The sequence below is a fragment of the Notolabrus celidotus genome, chromosome 7 (assembly GCF_009762535.1).
Source record: "Notolabrus celidotus isolate fNotCel1 chromosome 7, fNotCel1.pri, whole genome shotgun sequence".
Taxonomy (NCBI): domain Eukaryota; kingdom Metazoa; phylum Chordata; class Actinopteri; order Labriformes; family Labridae; genus Notolabrus; species Notolabrus celidotus.
Window position 1 is genome coordinate 23105524 of NC_048278.1, and position 18978 is coordinate 23124501.

General features: G+C 38.4%; 2 protein-coding genes and 1 long non-coding RNA gene across 3 annotated transcripts; 2 read left to right on the top strand and 1 right to left on the bottom strand.

Annotated features, from left to right (window-relative positions):
* The first annotated feature begins 892 nt into the window (after positions 1-892).
* On the top strand, positions 893-2621 carry LOC117815383 (caspase-6-like). The gene is made up of 5 exons (XM_034687067.1): positions 893-940; positions 1042-1179; positions 1568-1743; positions 1883-2030; positions 2186-2621. Exons 2-5 carry the CDS (start codon positions 1143-1145, stop codon positions 2482-2484), a joined length of 660 nt encoding a protein of 219 aa, XP_034542958.1. The 5' UTR covers positions 893-940; positions 1042-1142; the 3' UTR covers positions 2485-2621.
* Positions 1092-13178, bottom strand: LOC117815384. Its single transcript, XR_004631798.1, has 3 exons — positions 13090-13178; positions 12762-12961; positions 1092-2453 (listed from the first exon to the last, which is right to left on the bottom strand). It is a non-coding gene; the product is annotated as an uncharacterized LOC117815384 (long non-coding RNA).
* A 610-nt stretch (positions 13179-13788) lies between these two features.
* LOC117815382 (caspase-6-like) lies at positions 13789-16788 on the top strand. The gene is made up of 7 exons (XM_034687066.1): positions 13789-14363; positions 15113-15158; positions 15260-15397; positions 15545-15621; positions 15821-15996; positions 16135-16285; positions 16446-16788. Exons 1-7 carry the CDS (start codon positions 14333-14335, stop codon positions 16679-16681), a joined length of 855 nt encoding a protein of 284 aa, XP_034542957.1. The 5' UTR covers positions 13789-14332; the 3' UTR covers positions 16682-16788.
* Positions 16789-18978: the final 2190 nt, after the last annotated feature.

Consider the following 18978-nt stretch of genomic DNA (forward strand, 5'->3'; position numbering starts at 1 on the left):
TATTTTAAACAATTTGATCGTTTATGTAACAAATTTCTTTGGAATGGGAAACGACCAAGGATGTGGTTAGAAAAATTGCAACTCCCAGTAGACAGATGTGGTCTGGGACTTCCTAAATTGTTATTCTATCACTATGCATTTAGCCTCTGACACATAGCTCAGTGGTCTATTCCACCAGAGGGTGCTCCTCCATGGACTAGCATCGAAAGGGAGGTGTGTTCACCCCTCACTCCATTAGCATGTTTGTCCACTAAATTGTTGAAAGAGAGGAAGTCCCAACCAATCATCTCTCATTTGCATAACATATGGAAAAAGGTTGCCAAGATTTATAAAATAGACATTCATCAGTCAAGTATTTGGTATAACCCAAAGCTGTGTATTGGCAGAGCTCCATTCTGCTGGAATATATGAATAACGGGATTCACACTCAGGGAGATTTGTATATAGGTAGTATACTAAAATCTTTTGAAGAATTAATCCAGGAGTTTGGTTTCCCTCGGCAGGTGGCAGTTTTTCCAACTTAGACATCTGCTGTCCTCTGTACCAGGCTCACCAAGAACACCCCCTTAGCAATCTAAATTGCTTTCTGGTATCATTGAAATTTTTGGAATTGGCCATGAGGCCTCTCATTATTACTCTAAGATACTTAGTCAGGACAAAAATACAGCCGATTGCTGGAAATATCAGGATTCTGAAGGGACACTACTGCATGTTCTCTGGCAATGCCCAAAGATTAAAACCTTTTGGGAACAAATTCACATCTGCTTAAAAGAGTTTGCAATAGACAGTTTTGAATTCTGTCCTAGGCTTTTCTGTGCATTTTTTAAAATAAATAAAAAATATCTGCATAAGTGTGTGGGTTATTCATGTTCATGTGTGTTTTGTTTTCTACAGCTGGCATGGAGAACCTCACAGAGACTGAAGGCCCCTTCAGTAAACTGTAAACTGTTTCTTCTTTTTTGGGTCTCAGTCATTTTCAATCATTTCTCATTCAGTATGCACTCTATAATTTCTGTAATATATTATCTTTTTTAAAAACAGCTCCTTGGACCCTGCAGAGGAGTACAAGATGAACAAAAAACGACGAGGCCTTGCTCTCATTTTTAATCAGAAGCTCTTTTACACAGGATGCAAACCCCGCTATGGGACTGAAGTTGACCGTAACAACTTGGAGAAAAGGTAAAAATTCTCAGCCAGCTGCAGCAGGGAACAGGACGTTAATGTTTGTGTGTGTAAGAACTTGTCTTAACTTGTGAAGTGGTAGTTATTTTTTTCCTGTAAGAATTGCCTCATGCACTGTATGATATAGTTTACTTGTTTTCTTGTTAAGATTGAAAGAGCTAGGCTTTAAAGTGGTGGTGTATAACGACAGCAAAACGAAAGATGTCGCATCATCAAGCACATGCATGATCACAAATGACATTCAGATAATTCTGCATGTATTCATAAGACAGCACTAAATCATTACTGTAATTAACATTTTAAAGACATTTTATAAATTCCAGATATTACGGTAAAGGTAACTTTTGTTCACAACTTTTGTTAACAATCACCTGATATTCAACAGCTGCAGAAGCGGACCATTCAGACGCAGACTGTTTCTTACTCGTCTTCCTGAGCCATGGTGAGAAAGATCATGTTTGCACCATGGATGGCAACATTAGAATTCAGGATATCACAGCTCCTTTCAAAGGAGACAAGTGCCGGACCCTTGTAGGCAAGCCAAAGATCTTTATATTACAGGTACATGCAACATTTAAAACAAATCCCAAAACCTGTCAAATTATTTGAATATGGATACATAAAGTATTGCCTTTGTGTGATCACCTCAATTGAAAATCCATCCTGTTGTCAAAGTGAACATGAGTGTGTTTGACACTAGGCATGTCGTGGAAAAGAGTTTGATAATCCTGTGACTGTCTGTGGTGGTGAAAGTGAGCCAAAGGAAGATGAGTTGATGGTTGATGCCGGGGCCATACACACACTTCCTGCTGGAGCTGATTTCATCATGTGCTACTCTGTGGCTGAAGGTGAGTGGACCAGGATGTTTAAAACTCTTACTATACTTTTTGAGGACAGATCTAATGTACAATGATTATCCCTTTGAGAAACTGGGATGAGTTTCAACCATTTAATATGTCCTAAAGCCAATAATTATCCTGGCATTTTTTTTTTTGTTGTCTAGGTTACTTTTCCTTCAGGAATGTACTAGAGGGCTCCTGGTACATCCAGGATCTTTGCAAGACCCTTGGAGAGCATGGTGACTCCCTTGAATTTACAGTTTTACTCACCCTGGTCAACAGGATAGTGTCGATGAGGAGTGTCAAGTTGAGTAGAGACCAGGATGCCATTGGGAAGAAGCAGGTGCCTTGCTTTTCTTCAATGCTCACTAAGCAACTGTACTTTAGACCAAAAGGTCTTTCTTTGCCGCCTGTGACTCGGCAGTGGTTCTGCTGTTGGAGGTGGGGAAAAAGAGCAGCATAAAACATGAGGAAGAAGATCTGAGTTTAGGTAGAACCAAATTTTGATGTCATAAATGTGCTGTCATAAAGATATTATAAATCTGCCTTTGTGTCATTGATTGATTGCTTTCTGCAATAAAGTCCAACTTATTTTTTTCAACTGGGGCAATGTACAATGTATAACTATGCTTTGACTGCATTTCTAGTCCATTTAATTCATGTTTTATTTAATTGTATTTAAATTAGTATTTCTTTATGATGTCTTTATCTCTCTGTTTTTTTCTGTCTGAACATATTTTATTCAGGTTTATAATAATAATAAATGAGTTTCTCTGTATAGCAGTGATCAAAACAGACGTTACAAAGTGCTTTACATCATGAAAACATTTAAGAATAATGAACAAATCAAGACAGGGAAACATATTGATTTACTGTAGCAAGACATACTGAATTTAATAAGAACAAGTTAAGGCAACAGCTGAGTAGAAGAGTAAAAGAGAACCTACTGAAAACAATTACAACAATAAATCAAATGAGAACTGTGAAAAAAATTAAAAATAGTAAAATAATAAAAACAAGGATTAAATAAAAGAAAAAAACATTAATGCAAGTTAATAAAAAATAAATATAGCATGGTACTGTATGTAGGAGCCTAAATGCAATTTATGATGTTGTAATAATTTAAGTTGATGTGCAAAGTAATAATACACAGATAGTTAATTTATAAGTGTTGTGGAATTTTCATAATCTTATATATGTGTATGTAAGAATGTTTATCTATTGTATTCTTTCAGTCTAAGTGTCAAGTTTAGAGTAACTTCATTCCTATGTCATCTGTGACAGGTGAGATAGTGTCAGGGTAGTAATCAAGGTCTTTCCCCCGGCTCCCGTCTTTATCTATGTGTTATTGCCAACTTACTGTCTCCAGAACCAGAGCACAGGTCTTCTTCCCACTTGTTGTGTTCCTATAGTCCAAACATGGTTATCTAACTTTAGTGTCATCTTCGGGGGGAATAAATACCATGCCAAGGGCAGAACTGTCTGCCAGAACTGACTTGGCATTGCACTGCACTCTCCTGCCTGTGTACTGTTATGTTATTTCTCCTCAATCGAGTTCTACATAAACTATTTCAATGTAAGCCGTCAGAGTCTCCTGAGTCTTCTGTGTCCAGTGTCCAGTTTGTTGCTGAATTCCATCACAATAATGTTAAAGATAAATATATACATTTATATAAAGATGGTAAAAGGTTAAAGTTCATTATGCTGTAAGTATTTCTTACAGCTTTTAAAAGTTTTCTCATAATATTAAAAAGGCATTTGTATTTTTGACATAGATCGTCATGTGTTGGAAGGGTGGCTGAATCATGCACGCTGTAACCCTGCCCCCTTGTTAAGGTTTGTTGATCTCAAAAGAAGACTAGAAAGGTTGCATTTCCTGAAAGCAATTGCTTTGAAATGCTGAAGCTGAAGGCTGAAAGCTGTGAAACACAGTACAAGAGTAGTAGAAGTAGTTGATTTAGTGAAAGTAGAAGAAGTAGAAGAAGTGGAAGAAGTGGAAAAAGAAGAAGTGGAAAAAGTAGAAGTGGAAGAAGTGGAAAAATTAAAAGGAGTGGAAAAAGTAGAAGAAGTGGAAAAGGTAGGAGTGGAAAAAGTAGAATAAGTGGAAAAAGTAGAAGGAGTGTAAAAAGTAGGGGTGAAAAAAGTAGGAGTGGAAGAAGTGTAAAAAGTAGGAGTGAAAAAAGTGGAAGAAGTGGAAGGAGTGGTAGAAGTGGTAGCACCTATAAAACTGCTTGACAAACTATGAAAATGTCTAACCTGTGTGTGTGTATGTGTGTGTGTATGTGTGTGTGTGTTTGTGTGTGTGTGCATGCGTGCTTGTGTGTGTCAGCACTGATGAGGTCATCTGAAACACCTGTGTGTGTGTGTGTCTGTGTGTTTTCAACATAATAACTAATTATGTTGAAATGCTCAGCATTTCAACATAATTAGAACATAGGGTAGTAATAAAAGAGGACAGGGTCATATACACCTAAAAAAAAGGAAAAAAAAGAAAAGAAAAATATGACCCTAAAAGATAGTCAAATAATAATAATAATAATAATAATTGAAAACAAAAAATATTAAAAAATGTATCGGTAAAAGTATAATTGTAATAGTAACAACAATAATCAATTATTAATCATGATGACATTGATAGTAAACTAAGAAAAGTAAATATATAAATAAAATTCCAATCCCTCCCCCATCTTGGTATCCCATTAGCAGTCTGTACATAAACTTAAACAATCACAGATATTTGTGCATACACACACACATGTATACATACATATATATATTCCATATACACACACACATATATACGTATATATACGCACCCATATGCACATATACATACATACACATATACGCACATACATAGTACATATACATTTATGAAGAAGAAAACACACATGAATGCATATGTACATAGTCCAAGACAAACATATGATATAGAGGTACCTAATCACAAGTAGCTATAGTAAGTCAGAGATATTTTGTAGTAGCTTCAGCCAACAAGTTTTAGTATAATGTAATCTAGCTGTCGATAGTTCCAGCTGTGCAATATCTCTGTAAGTGGTGTAGCTCTCGTCACGACAACACAGACACAGGTAAGTTCTTTGAAATGGGCGTTTAATGTTGGAGCAGTCTTGTGGAGCACCAAGACGCCGTGAGAACTGCAATCAGTATGAACAGAATACAAATTATCACCACATTGTACATTATGCATCAGGATAAAGTAAATACAAAACATTCTTGGTACAATCATTAGTAAAAGTACATTTAAATAACTAAAATAAAATACCTCGTTGGCCGCTTGTCGCAAGAAGAGGTTCTTGGGCCTTATGTGTGTCTTTTGCAGTTCCTTTGGCTCTTCATGTGCATGACTGCAAAGCATGGGAGTAAACGAGCATCTGCCTTGCATGCAGTCCGTCTCTAAACTCTGTCGTAGCGGAACCAAAAACCTGGAACTTTGGTTCCACTTAAAAACATGATTGTTTATTGCATTTTAACCTTTTAACTCTTCTTATATTAACTTATATTTATCTATTTATTTATATATATTTATTACGAACATGAAATTATTTATGACTATACAAATATGGGACAAATTAAAGTAACAGCACTTACACTCCCACCAAATCACTCATTTACCCTTTAATGTGGGATTTTCTTCAAACAAAATTTGAATGTAAAAGTAAGAGTGTTAAGTGAAATGATATGTATGTGACTTAGTTGGCCTCAAGTAAGGTGACTACCTTATGAATTGGTCTTTCAAGGTGAACTGTTCTAGTGTGTACCTTTCCTTTGTCAAGTGTGGTGTCACTGACCATTAGCTTTAGTTTTCTCACTAAGCCATCTGTGCTAGGGTGGACTTCCACAACTCTGGCAAGTTTCCATTCGTTTCTTGCAGAGTGGTAATCTTTAAGAATCACAATGTCGCCCACTTGTGAGTTCCGTGATGTTCTTTGCCATTTCTGTCGTCGTTGAAGATTCAACAAGTATTCCTTTTTCCATCTCTGCCAAAATTAATTGGCTAAGAACTGTACTCTTTTCCACCGTTTGTTCAGGTACAGGTCTTCTTTGCAGAACTGTCCAGGGGGTGGTAGAATGATCGATGATTTCATGGTTAAGATGTGGTTGGGAGTGAGTGGTTCTGGACCCGTTGGATCATGAAGATGTTCAACACTCAGTGGCCTACTGTTGATGATAGCCATCGTTTCATAGAGAAATGTTCTCAAGGTGGTAGTGTCGAGTCTACTTGCAGACTTGTCGAGCATGACTGTCAGAATGCTTCTGATGGTCCGAATTTGACGCTCCCAAACTCCTCCCATATGGCTCGCTGATGGGACATTCATTACAAATTCACATCCTATTGCTCTTTGACGTTCTTGATCCAATCCTTTGAGTAGCTCAGAAAACTCTCTCCTAGCACCCATGAAATTTGTTCCCTGATCACATCTCAGTTGGCGTACAGGCCCTCTTATAGCTACAAACGTTCGAAGCGCGTTCATGAAGGCATCTGTAGTTAGATCATCCAGTGTTTCAATATGCACTGCTCTGGAACATAAGCATGTAAACAACAGTCCATATCGTTTTAGTTCCTTTCTTCCTTCCTTTACTATGAAAGGGCCAAAACAATCAATGCCACAATAAGTAAAGGGGGGTGATGTCTCAGTTCTCTCTTCTGGCAAATCTGCCATTTGTTGAATCTCTGTGGTTCTTCTGTACCTTCTACACTTCACACATTTGTAGATGTGAGATGAAACCACACTTCCACATCCAATGATCCAGATTCCGTTTGCACGTAGTTCATTCATGGTCATACCTCTTCCTTGGTGACATACAAGCTCATGATGATGTTTGACTAGCAAGGCTGACACATGACATTTCTTTGGAAGAATTGCTGGATGTTTTACATTGGAATGTAAGGCTGATAGGGTTAGTCTTCCTCCCACCCTGAGGACATCATTGTTATCCAAGAATGCATTCAACTGTTGTAACTTGTTGTGTCTTGTCAAGGTGTCCTTCTTCTGAATCTTCTTGATGTCCTCAGCAAATGCTTCTGCTTGCACAAGCTTGATGATGAAGACTGCTGCTTCTTTCCTTTCTTTGAGACTAGTCGCTTCATTTGTTCTTTGTTGAAGACCTTTAACCCTCAAAGACCGAGACGGACGCCGGCGGCCACAAATAGCTCTTCTTCTTAAATGTTTAATAACTTCTGAACCGCTGATCCTATCAACAAGCTTTAAAAACTCAGTTACAGCGGACATTCTCAGCTTTCCATCGATACCACATTTGTATCATTTGCATATTCAGCGGCTGCGTGGTGACCGTGATGACGCCATCACATTTTGCAGCATTGATTCGTCAGGGAAACCTACGTAGTTTCTTCCTCTGAGCCAATTGGCAATGGGTGTAGATGCTTAGTCCCACCCCTGTGTATCGATTCGTTCAAAATGTAAATGTCCAGGATGTGTTTTGCCATGACAACCTTCTACTCCACCAATAAAAGTGTTTTTTGGGGGAAATTTGAATGTAAAGAGCGGAAAACAAGACGGAGAATCCGTATACAAAACCGGACAGCAAAATCGAACAGATTTGCACGTTATTTGAACTCAACACAAAATAAAAATAACAACACGAAGGTACACAACAGAAGAGGCACTATGTCCAATTTTATAAAATTTTGTCGAGGAGTCATCTGATTCTGACGCAGACACAACTGGGGCAGAGAGGAGGAGTGCAGCAGCTGCATCGATCCTTTCCAGGACATATATAGTATATATGTTTCTGTAATTTATGTGTATAATTGGTGAAGATCATCTGCACTTTTTGCTAATTTTTACTAAATAATTTACAGCTCTCTCATTATGTTCATAGTTAGTGAAAATAATTTACAGTTTGTTTATTTGCACTAAGTGTATTTCAATTCATTTATGAAGACAGTTTCCACTATTTGTGACCATGTTTGCATGTGTTCATGATCAGAATGTATTTATCTGAAAAGGCCCTTTTACCTCTGTGTCCTAATTTATGATATAATAATATCTCTACTTACTCTAAGACCTTTTTTGGACACATCCACAGGGTCAGTAAATGAAACATAAGAATACACCTGCTTTTTCCACTAAAAACGTCTTAGAAAATACTATAACAAATGGCTGTAACTTGCTCAGTAAAGGTTTGATAGTGACAAAAATGTATTTGGAAGTCTAAAACACCTAAGTACAACTTTCTAACAAAACAAAACAAAACTTCCTGATGTTCTGTCTGAGTTCACAGTAAAAAATGACCAAAATTTCCAGACGATTTTTGAAAAACTTAAGTATTTCCATCCATTATCAGACAAAACTAAAGTAAAACTGGTACTTTAAATGCAGCACAGTGAAAGATAAGGTTCTCCTGAATAAAATGATGTATGGCACTTGATGCTGAGTGCTTCAATAGGTTAGAAAAACAAGAAAAATACAGGAGAGTCTGGCGCCCCCAAAAATGGTCTAGGTCTTTAAGGGTTAAATTCTTTGACAAATCTCTTGAGTCTAGCGACAGCTCTTACTACCCTGGACCAGTCAGAAAATTTTGTAAAGTGGCTCGTTATTGACTTTACTTCATTTGTCTTGACTGTGTGAATGTGAACTCTGCGAAGCTCAGGATCAGCTGCTTCTACATCTCCCACCGTTTACTCTTCAAGTGGAAGAACTTCCTGCCAGAGAAAATCAGGACCTTTGAGCCAGCTGGACTCCTTCAGTTGAGCTGCAGTTGTCCCTCTTGACGCAAGGTCGGCTGGGTTATCTTCAGAGCAGACGTGTCGCCTTTGTTCGGGGTTTGTACTTGATCTTATGCGTTGTATCCGGTTGGCTACAAATGTATGAAACCTTTTTGCATCATTGTTTACATAGCCAAGGACAACCTTTGAATCAGTCCAGTAAAACTCATGCAAGTTTTCCATCTCAAGCTCTCTTTTGATAACATCACCGTTGCGGACTGCAGTCACTGCTGATGACAGTTCAAGTCGTGGGATGGTCGTTAGTTTGGTAGGGGCTACTCTCGCTTTCCCCATGATAAGTGAACAGTTAACATCTCCTCTTTCACTCAGTGCTCGGAGATATGAACATGCACCATATCCGCTGAAACTTGCATCTGAAAAGTTGTGAAGTTCATATTGCTTGACTTCACCGAAGTTTGGAGGTAGATAACTTCTTGGAATCTTCAGGGCTGCAAGGAGAGGTAGGTCTTGAAGCCACGACTCCCACCGTAGCAGGATGTGCTCTGGAAGGTCTTCGTCCCAGCCTACCTTTTCTGTGCATAGCGCCTGAAGGATCTGTTTGCCGACTAGTATGAATGGGGCTACAAACCCTAGCGGATCATAGACAGAGGCAACTGTTGAGAGAACTCCTCTCCTTGTCAATGGGTTTTCTTTAATGATGACCCTGAACTGGAATTCATCTGCCTCGATGCACCATTGAACACCAAGTGCTTGCTCGATGTGGATCTCTCCAAGAGCCAGGTCTTGGTCTTTGGTTTTTGCACATTCTCCAGGTGGTATGTTGGAGAGTACTTCTTCATCATTTAAAACAAACTTGTGAAGTCGAAGGTTTCCAGTTCTGCACAATGCTCTTGACTCTTCCACCAAATTGATGGCTTCAGCAGGTGTCTTTACGCTTACTAAGCCATCATCAACATAGAAGCTTCTCTGGATGAACCTTATGGACTCCTCGCTGAACTTTCCTTGACCTTGTGATGCCAGATGTTTGAGTCCGAAGTTTGCGCACCCAGGGGAAGAAGCCGAAGAAGCAGTTTCAGAAGTCGGGATGTGTGACCTTTCTGCTGGAATAAACTCTCTTGTGAAGAGTGGTGGCAACTGGATCCTTTTCTCCAAGTTGTATCCTCTTACTTGTAGGTTCTTCAGCTTCTGACAATATATGAGTGTTGACCTTGTAGACATTGTAGATAGCCGTAGACAAACATTCTCTTTGTTTGTTTCAAGGTCTTGGGCTACTTCTTCCAAGATGAAGGTTGTGTCGCTTTGTGTGTCTAAGAGTGCATAGACAAGAACTTCTTTATCTGGTTGTTCTGTGGATGAGATCCAGACTGGTACGATTGAGGAAGTTTGTGTGCTAATGCCTTCTTGCATGACTCTGTTTGTAGTTGCTGTTGCAGTGATTTCTTTGGTGTCTTGTTTGTCCTTTAAGTTGTTGTCTCCTCTTTGAGATGTCAACCTTTGACTATCTTTATCCTTTACTTTGAACTTGTCGTCATGCAAACATGTCGGATGTCTCTTCTGACACCTTTCACATGAGCTTCGGTTCTCACATTTCCTCAATTGATGACCAGTTTTTAAACATCCAAAGCACAGCTTCTCCGCCTGTACAAACTTGATGCGATCTTGCACTGTCTTTTCAGTGAACTTTCTGCATTTGGCAAGTGCGTGCCCTGTTCTTTTGCAGAAAGTGCATGATGGAATGCTGCTTTGTGTTGTGTTTGTGTACAGTGTTTTTGCTTGAATAGTCTGGTTTTGTTTTGGCCTTTCACCATCAACACCTTTTAGAGCTTGCATTGATGATATGGGATGACAGGCGTGATCTGCTTCATTCGATATGAAGTCCACGAAGACTCTGAATGGTGGATATCCAGCATCTATGTGTCTGGCTTCCATGACTTTTCGATTCCATCTGGTTATTAACCAATCTGGAAGTTTTAGCAGAAGTTTTTGACTCTCGCTGCAGTCATTGAGAACTTCCAATGTCTTAACATGGGGCATTGCAGCCTCACAACTCTTGAGGAAGTCTGCAAATTCTCTCAGCTCATAACCATCTTTAGCATTGAGCTTTGGCCATCCATGCAGCTTGTCTCTGAAGGACTTCCTGATAATGAATGGGTCTCCAAAACGTTTCTCTAGCAGCTGCCAGGCAGAATCGTATGCTTCTTCAGTACCTAGTATGAAGAAGCCCTCAACAGCTTTCTTTGCTTCACCATCCAAATACTTTCTCAGGTAATACAGTTTTTCATTCTTAGGGAGATTTTTCCGGCCGATTAGTGTCTCAAAGGACAGTCTCCAATCTTTGAACTTCAGAGGATCTCCAGAAAATACTGCAGGCTCTGGTATTGGAAGGCAATTAGCGCCAATAGCTTCTGCCAGCATGTTGATGAAGTCAGAGCCATTTGGAACTGGAGGCGTGGGCACTGCGGTTGGTGGAGCTTGGAGCAGTGGTTGCATACCTGATGGATTTATGGCTTGACTTGAAGTTGGCAGATTTGTGGAATGAATGGAGGACTGGAGGCACTAAGGGCTTGTGTAATAACTGGCAAAGATTGAGGAATGATTGGAAAGCTAGAGGGATAAATAACTTGAGGGTCTCTTTCTGATTTGACATCATACTGTGAGCTGCCCTTTTCGAGGTTGTCTTCGGCTTGATCGTAGACTTTAACTCGTGCTCTTGCAGCATTCAGTTTCTTAACTTCTTCGAGACATTCAAGCTTCCTACGCTTGTCCTGAATCGCTTGTTGTTTTGCTAGATTCTCAGCTTCTAACCTTTGTAGCTCCGTAGCTTCCCTTTCTTGTTCCTCCATTACTGCCAAGACTTCCTTGGAGGCAGCCGCTTCAGCTGCAGCCTCATTTCTTTTGGCTGACTGGGCGCTTGAGGAGGTAGAGCTGGACTTTGACTGTTGAGAGGGTGGTCTTGTTAGAGAACCTGTTGAGTCTAAGATTGATCCAACATCAGGCCAAGGTTCTTCTTCCTCTTCCTCAGTATATCCTCCAAGCTGTTTCTCTGCCCTTCGAACAATAAATCCAGAAAGTGATATGCATGTGTCGACTCTGCGCCGCAGGTCTGGTTCAGGAGTTTGCATTCGACGCAACTCTTCATAAATAGTTATCACATTGGAGCTGGTGTGCTTTATGTTCTCAATCAGCTCATTTAAATCTTCCTTTGATGTCTCATATTTCAGTATTTCTTTACCCATTCTTGCTTGATATCTCCATTTCTCATAGAGGATTTTGTACCAATGCTGTACACCCTTTACTCTGTCTTCATGAAGTTCCTTACCCTTTTCTGTCGGAGTACGAATTCTTTCGCCCCTCCTTGGCTTATCTTCTTCTTCTGCCTTTTCATTATCTTTTACTTCTGGTTGAGTAGACCCTCTAACTGTTTTGCTGGAGCTTTCATTGCTTTTGTGAGACATTTTAAGATGACTTGAAAGGCTATTGAGTTTCTGTAACTACTTTGCTAGCTTAGGATTCTCTTCAGCTATGTGTAAATGCAAGTTACAGTTCTTAGCTATGAACTTCAATGTTGCTCCAAATAACTGCATCTACACTGAACAAGACTTCAAAAATAAGTGTTTTCTATCATGTTTTTTTAGAAAAGAAAATAATTTTAACTTAAGTGAAATGACCCTTTAACTTAACGAAAATTGTTTTTAAAACTTAATTGGTGTTTGTAAACACAAATTGCCCTCTAAACTATTCCCCTTTCATGAAACACAAATCTTAACACTTAATTTCTTAACTTTCTTATGGAGTTTAACTTCTCCTCTAAACCTTGCAGCATGTAACAACCTTATACCAACATCAGATTTCTCCTTATACATGTAAGTGCAGTATGCAAGATTCATAGAACTTATTTGCAATTTTCAAGTAAAACCACTTCTCATACCACAATAACTTGACAATAGTAGTAGAGCACTTCTTAGCTTTAGCTTGACTAGTTGCACCTTTAACACAGTCTGTTCATCTTTGCCTACTGTGGCTTTGCATACATGGATGTGAGCTTTGCTTATCTGGTGCACTGGATCTTCGTATGTTGTTAGCCGCCGTAGATTCGTTGTCTCTCCCACCCGTGTTGAGCAGGCGAGTTCTCACTGTAGCTCTCGTCACGACAACACAGACACAGGTAAGTTCTTTGAAACGGGCGTTTAATGTTGGAGCAGTCTTGTGGAGCACCAAGACGCCGTGAGAACTGCAATCAGTATGAACAGAGTACAAATTATCACCACATTGTACATTATGCATCAAGATAAAGTAAATACAAAACATTCTTGGTACAATCATTAGTAAAAGTACATTTAAATAACTAAAATAAAATACCTCGTTGGCCGCTTGTCGCAAGAAGAGGTTCTTGGGCCTTATGTGTGTTTTTTGCAGTTCCTTTGGCTCTTCATGTACATGACTGCAAAGCATGGGAGTAAACGAGCATCTGCCTTGCATGCAGTCCGTCTCTAAATTCTGTCGTAGCGGAACCAAAAACCTGGAACTTTAGTTCCACTTAAAAACGTGATTGTTTATTGCATTTTAACCTTTTAACTCTTCTTATATTAACTTATATTTATCTATTTATTTATATATATTTATTACGAACATGAAATTATTTATGACTATACAAATATGGGACAAATTAAAGTAACAGCACTTACAAGTGGAGAGCCATTCCCTCACTGAAAGTGTATGCGGCTGTTTCCAGCGGCAAGCCACCAATTTTTAATGCAGCTGTCAGACCAGCAAACAAGTGCCGGTTTTTCATTAATGATTAGCTCCAAGGATGAGGTGTCATTAAGCAACAGCAGAGACTGTGAGTGAGGGACTGCTCTCTCACAGAGAGTGGATAAGATGCCAGAAATAGTTTCCCAAAACCTATAAACCTCTGGTCACTGCCAAACCATGTGAATAAAAGTCCCAATTGTATTGTTTTGGCAAAAGTCCCTCCAATTTTCTGAGGCCCCCCTAGCGCCCCCTGGCGGCCCCCACTTGGAAAAACCTCTGCACTAGCATTTCAACAACCATGGACTTTATACAGTGAACAGACCATAATGAAAGCAAAGGAGGCCAAATGCACTCAACCCTGATGCAATCCCACCTCCCAATAGTGGTATCTGACAACTACTTAGCTTTGCTTAATCTCTCATAACATATATCTGTATGAGAGGGAAGCTAGTAATTCCACTCTCAGACGCTTCCCTAATTCCAACTCTACCTTTCCTTCCCAAGCTGAACTTAAGACAATACAGTGCAAGGAGAAAACATCTTGAACCTGACCCTCTGTATTGCCCACGGTTGGCTACACAAGAACCTGAATATTTGGTTTACGTTTATTTATACAGCCCATATGTACAGAGATTATGCCCAAAATAATCCCCAAAGCGAGAGGGAGGAATATGAAGACTCAGGAGAGGTCCCATTCCTTTTGTTGATCATTGACTGACAGCTGTGAAAGCCTACACTGTTATCTGGCTGTCATACTCTGCCAATGAGAATGAGGAGGAAGTAGCCAAACCCTTTTTATAAGTGTGAGATTTGTTTGTGATACCAGTTGTGTTGAAGTCTGCCCGCGAACATGTCTACAACAAGTCATGACAGCGTTAAAGGTAAGAACTTTCAATTCATGTTTTTAATAGAAATAGACTTAAGTTATGAATTCCTGTGCACAGCAGTTTTAGATTAGTCAGGTACATTCAGTGACCTGTGCTTACATATGAAATCCAGGCTCAATATCTTTGGTCAAGTTTTTACTATGCTCTAACTTAGCTGCTGTGTTCTATCCTATGTGTTCTAAGCCGTTCAACTATCCTCATTGTCTGGAATTAAGTTAACTTTTTCTCACCTTCCTACAAGGTTTTGTTAAAAACAGCAGAAAAGTGACCAACAAGGTCAGTTGTGCTTTTCATGAAGAAAAACTCTAAGTAACATACTAAATACAAAAAACTGTAAAATTATAAAGGTTTCTTGTAAGGTATCATCAAAGTGAAAGTGAAAGAAACGTCTAATGTAGTAAAGATAACAGAATTTACTGCTCATGGTGCCAACGTCAATTTAAATATGGTGAGATTAATCATTAACTTTAATATTATAGGCAGTTTAAGTGGCTTTATCTCATTTCATCTCTTGTAATTGAACTTTGGCTACACTGTCCATACTTGATACAGCATCAAATGACACAAATTACAAGTTGGTTTTTTTTTAAGTTAATCATCCTGTGCAATTCCGTCCAGTATTTTTCATACTTCAAAAACATATGACAATAAAGGCTTTTCTGTGTGCTTTTTTTTTTAATAAATAAAAGTATCTGCACAAGTGTGTGGGTTATTCATGTTCATGTGTGTTTTGTTTTCTACAGCTGGCATGGAGAACCTCACAGAGACTGCTGGCACCTTCAGTAAACTGTAAACTGTTTCTTCTTTTTTGGGTCTCAGTCATTTTCATTTATTTTCCATTCAGTATGCACTCTATAATTTCTGTAATATTTTCTCTTTTTTGAAAACAGCTCCTTGGATCCTGCAGAGGAGTACAAGATGAACAAAAAACGACGAGGCCTTGCTCTCATTTTTAATCAGAAGCACTTTTACACAGGATGCAAACCCCGCTATGGGACTGAAGTTGACCGTAACAACTTGGAGAAAAGGTAAAAATTCTCAGCCAGCTGCAGCAGGGAACAGGATGTTAATGTTTGTGTGTGTAAGAACTTGTCTTAACTTGTGAAGTGGTAGTTATTTTTTTCCTGTAAGAATTGCCTCATGCACTGATATAATTTACTTGTTTTCTTGTTAAGACTGAAAGAGCTAGGCTTTGAGGTGAAGGTGTATAACGACAAAACAAAGAAAGATGTCGAAGACAGAATCAGAGAAGGTAAGCACATGCAAGATGAAAAATAACATTCAGATAATTAGGCATGTATTCACAAGACAGCAGTAAATCATTATACTGTAATTTTAAAAAAATTCTTGTATTCCTGTCCTGCTTAAATTATATTTTATAAAATCCATATATTACGGTAAAGGTAACTTTTGTTCACAACTTTTGTTAACAATCACCTGATATTTAACAGCTGCAGAAGCGGACCATTCAGACGCAGACTCTTTCTTACTCGTCTTCCTGAGCCATGGCGAGAAAGATCACATTCATGCCAGCGATGACAAGATCAGCATTCAGGATATCACAGCTCGGTTCAAAGGAGACAAGTGCCCGACCCTTGTAGGCAAGCCAAAGATCTTTATACTACAGGTACATGCAACATTTAAGAAAATCCAAAAACCTGTAAAATTATTAGACTATGGAAACATAAAGTATTGCCTTTGTGTGATCACCTCAGTTGAAAATCCATCCTGTTGTCAAAGTGAACATAAATATGTTTGACACTAGGCATGTCGTGGAGAAGAGTATGATAATCCTGCGACTGCCTGTGGTGGTGGTGAAAGTGAGCCAAAGGAAGATGAGTTGATGGTGGATGCCAGTGCCATACACACACTTCCTGCTGGAGCTGATTTCATCATGTGCTACTCCGTGGCTGAAGGTGAGTGGACCAGGATGTTTAAAACTCTTACTATGCTTTTTCAGGACAGATCTAGAGTGCAATGATGATCCCTTTGAGAAACTAGTAGAATATTAAAGATTGAATATGTCCTAAAGCCAATATATATCCGATCATTTTTTTTTTTTTTTTTTTTGTCTAGGTTACTTTTCCTTCAGGAATGTACTAGAGGGCTCCTGGTACATCCAGGATCTTTGCAAGACCCTTGGAGAGTATGGTGACTCCCTTGAATTTACAGATTTACTCACAATGGTCAACAGGAGAGTGTCGATGAGGAGTGTTGAGAAGTGTACAGACCCGGCTGCCATTGAGAAGAAGCAGGTTCCTTGCTTTTCTTCAATGCTCACTAAGCAACTGTACTTTAGACCAAAAGAGTAAATGTGTCAGAGCTGCCAATACAATTCTCCTAATGACTGCACTGTGAGAATTGTGTTTGGAATCTCTTAATAAATGAAGACAATAAAAATGTAATTGGTCAACTTACATTAAGGTTGTGGCTGGTAACTGTTTTTTGTGATCACATTTTTTTTTATTTGCTCATGATGCTCTTTCTTTCTTTGCCGCCTGTGACTCGGCAGTGGCAAGGGCAAGGCAGCTTTATTTGTATAACGCATTTCATACACGAGGGCAACTCAATGTGCTTTACATTAAAACATTAAAAGCATTGGAGACATTCAGACAAGCATAAAAGAACACAATTAAAATGACAAATATGATAAAACCGAAAAGAAAAGGAAAATTAGAAATATATTAAAAATTACATTAAAATTTTAATTTAAAGTGGGTTCAAATAATCTAAGATAGGAAGGCAGTGGCAAATAATAAAGTCTTACTCTTTGATTTAAAAGAGGTGAGAGTTGAGCAGACCTACAGCTTTCAGGGAGTGTGTTCCAGATATGTGGTGCATAATGACTAAACGCTGCTTCACCATGTTTCGTTCTGACTCTAGGGACTGAAAGCAGACCAGTACCTGATGACCTCAGAGGTCGAGGTGGTTCATAAAGTAGTAGCAGATCAGCAATGTATTTTGGGCCTAAACCATTCAGTGCTTTATAAACCATCAGCAGGATTTTAAAGTATATTCTCTGACAGACAGGAAGCCAGTGTAGGGATCTAAGAACTGGAGTGATGTGGTCTACTTTTTTGGTCCTTGTTAGGACTTGAGCAGCAGCATTCGGTATGAGCTGCAGCCGTCTGATGGACTTTTTAGGGAGTCCTGTAAAGACCCCGTTACAGTAGTCTAGTCTGCTAAAGATAAATGCATGGACCAGTTTTTCTGCATCCTGCTGAGACATAAGTCCTTTAATCCTTGATATATTCTTAAGGTGATAGTAGGCGGACTTTGTTATTGTCTTAATGTGGCTGCTGAAATTAAGGTCTGAGTCTAAGATTACACCAAGGTTTCTGGCTTGGTTTGAACATTTCATCGTTGCAAATTGGAGCTGAGCAGTAACCTTTAACCTTTCTTCCTTGGCTCCAAAAACAATAATTTCAGTTTTTTCTTTGATTAACTGAAGAAAGTTCTGGCTCGTCCAGTCATTGATTTGTTCAATGCATTTACTCATTGTTTGTATGGGACTATAATCCCCTGGTTATATGGTGATGTGGCTCGGCTGTTTGAAGTTGAAAAAAAGAGCAGCATAAAAACATGAAAAAGAAGATCTGAGCTCAGGTAAAACCAAATTATTTGAATGAATGGTTTGTGTGTTTATATACAGATAGAAAAATATGTATATACATATATATACACACACACATATATATATATATATATATATATATAAACAAACATATGAGTGTAAATACTGTATATATACATATATATATATATATATATATATAAACAAACATATGAGTGTAAATACTGTATATATACATATACATATACATATACATATATACTGTATATATGTATGTATATGTATGTATACACACAAACCATTCATTTTGTCATCAGAAATGTGACATTTAAAAATTCAGCCTGAGAGGCTGTTCATATGCAATTATCCTAAAAAAAAACAAACTTGTATGTCCAGCAAATTTGGTCATACATGAACTGATGTATGAAGTAACTGTTAACTACCATACCTTAACTAATGATGTATTAAACACGTTGTCATTACATGAAGTCATAGTGACAGGATCATTAGTTCATGGTGAACAACAGGAATTAATTATTAATTCATGCAGAAATTCATCATGAGTCTTGCATGACTTCAACATGAATTAAGCATTACTTCGCTAATAAAACTGTTCCATTACTGTACAGTGTTACCAATTCACTCTTTAGATTATAATCCATTGAACCCCTTTTGCCTACTTCATTAATTATATAAATATACAATGCAACAATTCTCCAAGCAGAATTCCATATTTCTATTTATTTTATTATTTAACTACTATTTTTTTAATCTAAAAACTACCTCTGCTACTCACCACTGCACTATTATCATATTATTTTAGTCTGTACATATTAGTCATGCCTACTTGTTGTTCTTTTGTATTTATAGCTGATGTTATTGTTATTATATTTTTATTTTTATTTGTAGGTCTTATTCTTATGCCTTGTACAAAGAGAGCATAGTTTACCAAAGTCAAATTCCTTGTGTGTTCAAGCATACCTGGCCAATAAAGCTGATTCTGATTCTGATTCATGAGTGGCTCTTACAGTGTGT

What these genes read in the sequence shown, in the direction of transcription:
- LOC117815383 (XM_034687067.1), top strand. Translation starts at nt 1,143, where the DNA reads ATGGGACTGAAGTTGACCGTAACAACTTGGAGAAAAG. An exon ending in CGTAACAACTTGGAGAAAAG is followed by an intron (nt 1,180 to 1,567) that starts GTAAAAATTCTC and finishes GATATTCAACAG; the next exon opens with CTGCAGAAGCGGACCATTCA. An exon ending in GTGCTACTCTGTGGCTGAAG is followed by an intron (nt 2,031 to 2,185) that starts GTGAGTGGACCA and finishes TTTGTTGTCTAG; the next exon opens with GTTACTTTTCCTTCAGGAAT.
- LOC117815382 (XM_034687066.1), top strand. Translation starts at nt 14,333, where the DNA reads ATGTCTACAACAAGTCATGACAGCGTTAAAG. An exon ending in GCTGGCACCTTCAGTAAACT is followed by an intron (nt 15,159 to 15,259) that starts GTAAACTGTTTC and finishes TTTTGAAAACAG; the next exon opens with CTCCTTGGATCCTGCAGAGG. An exon ending in CGAAGACAGAATCAGAGAAG is followed by an intron (nt 15,622 to 15,820) that starts GTAAGCACATGC and finishes GATATTTAACAG; the next exon opens with CTGCAGAAGCGGACCATTCA.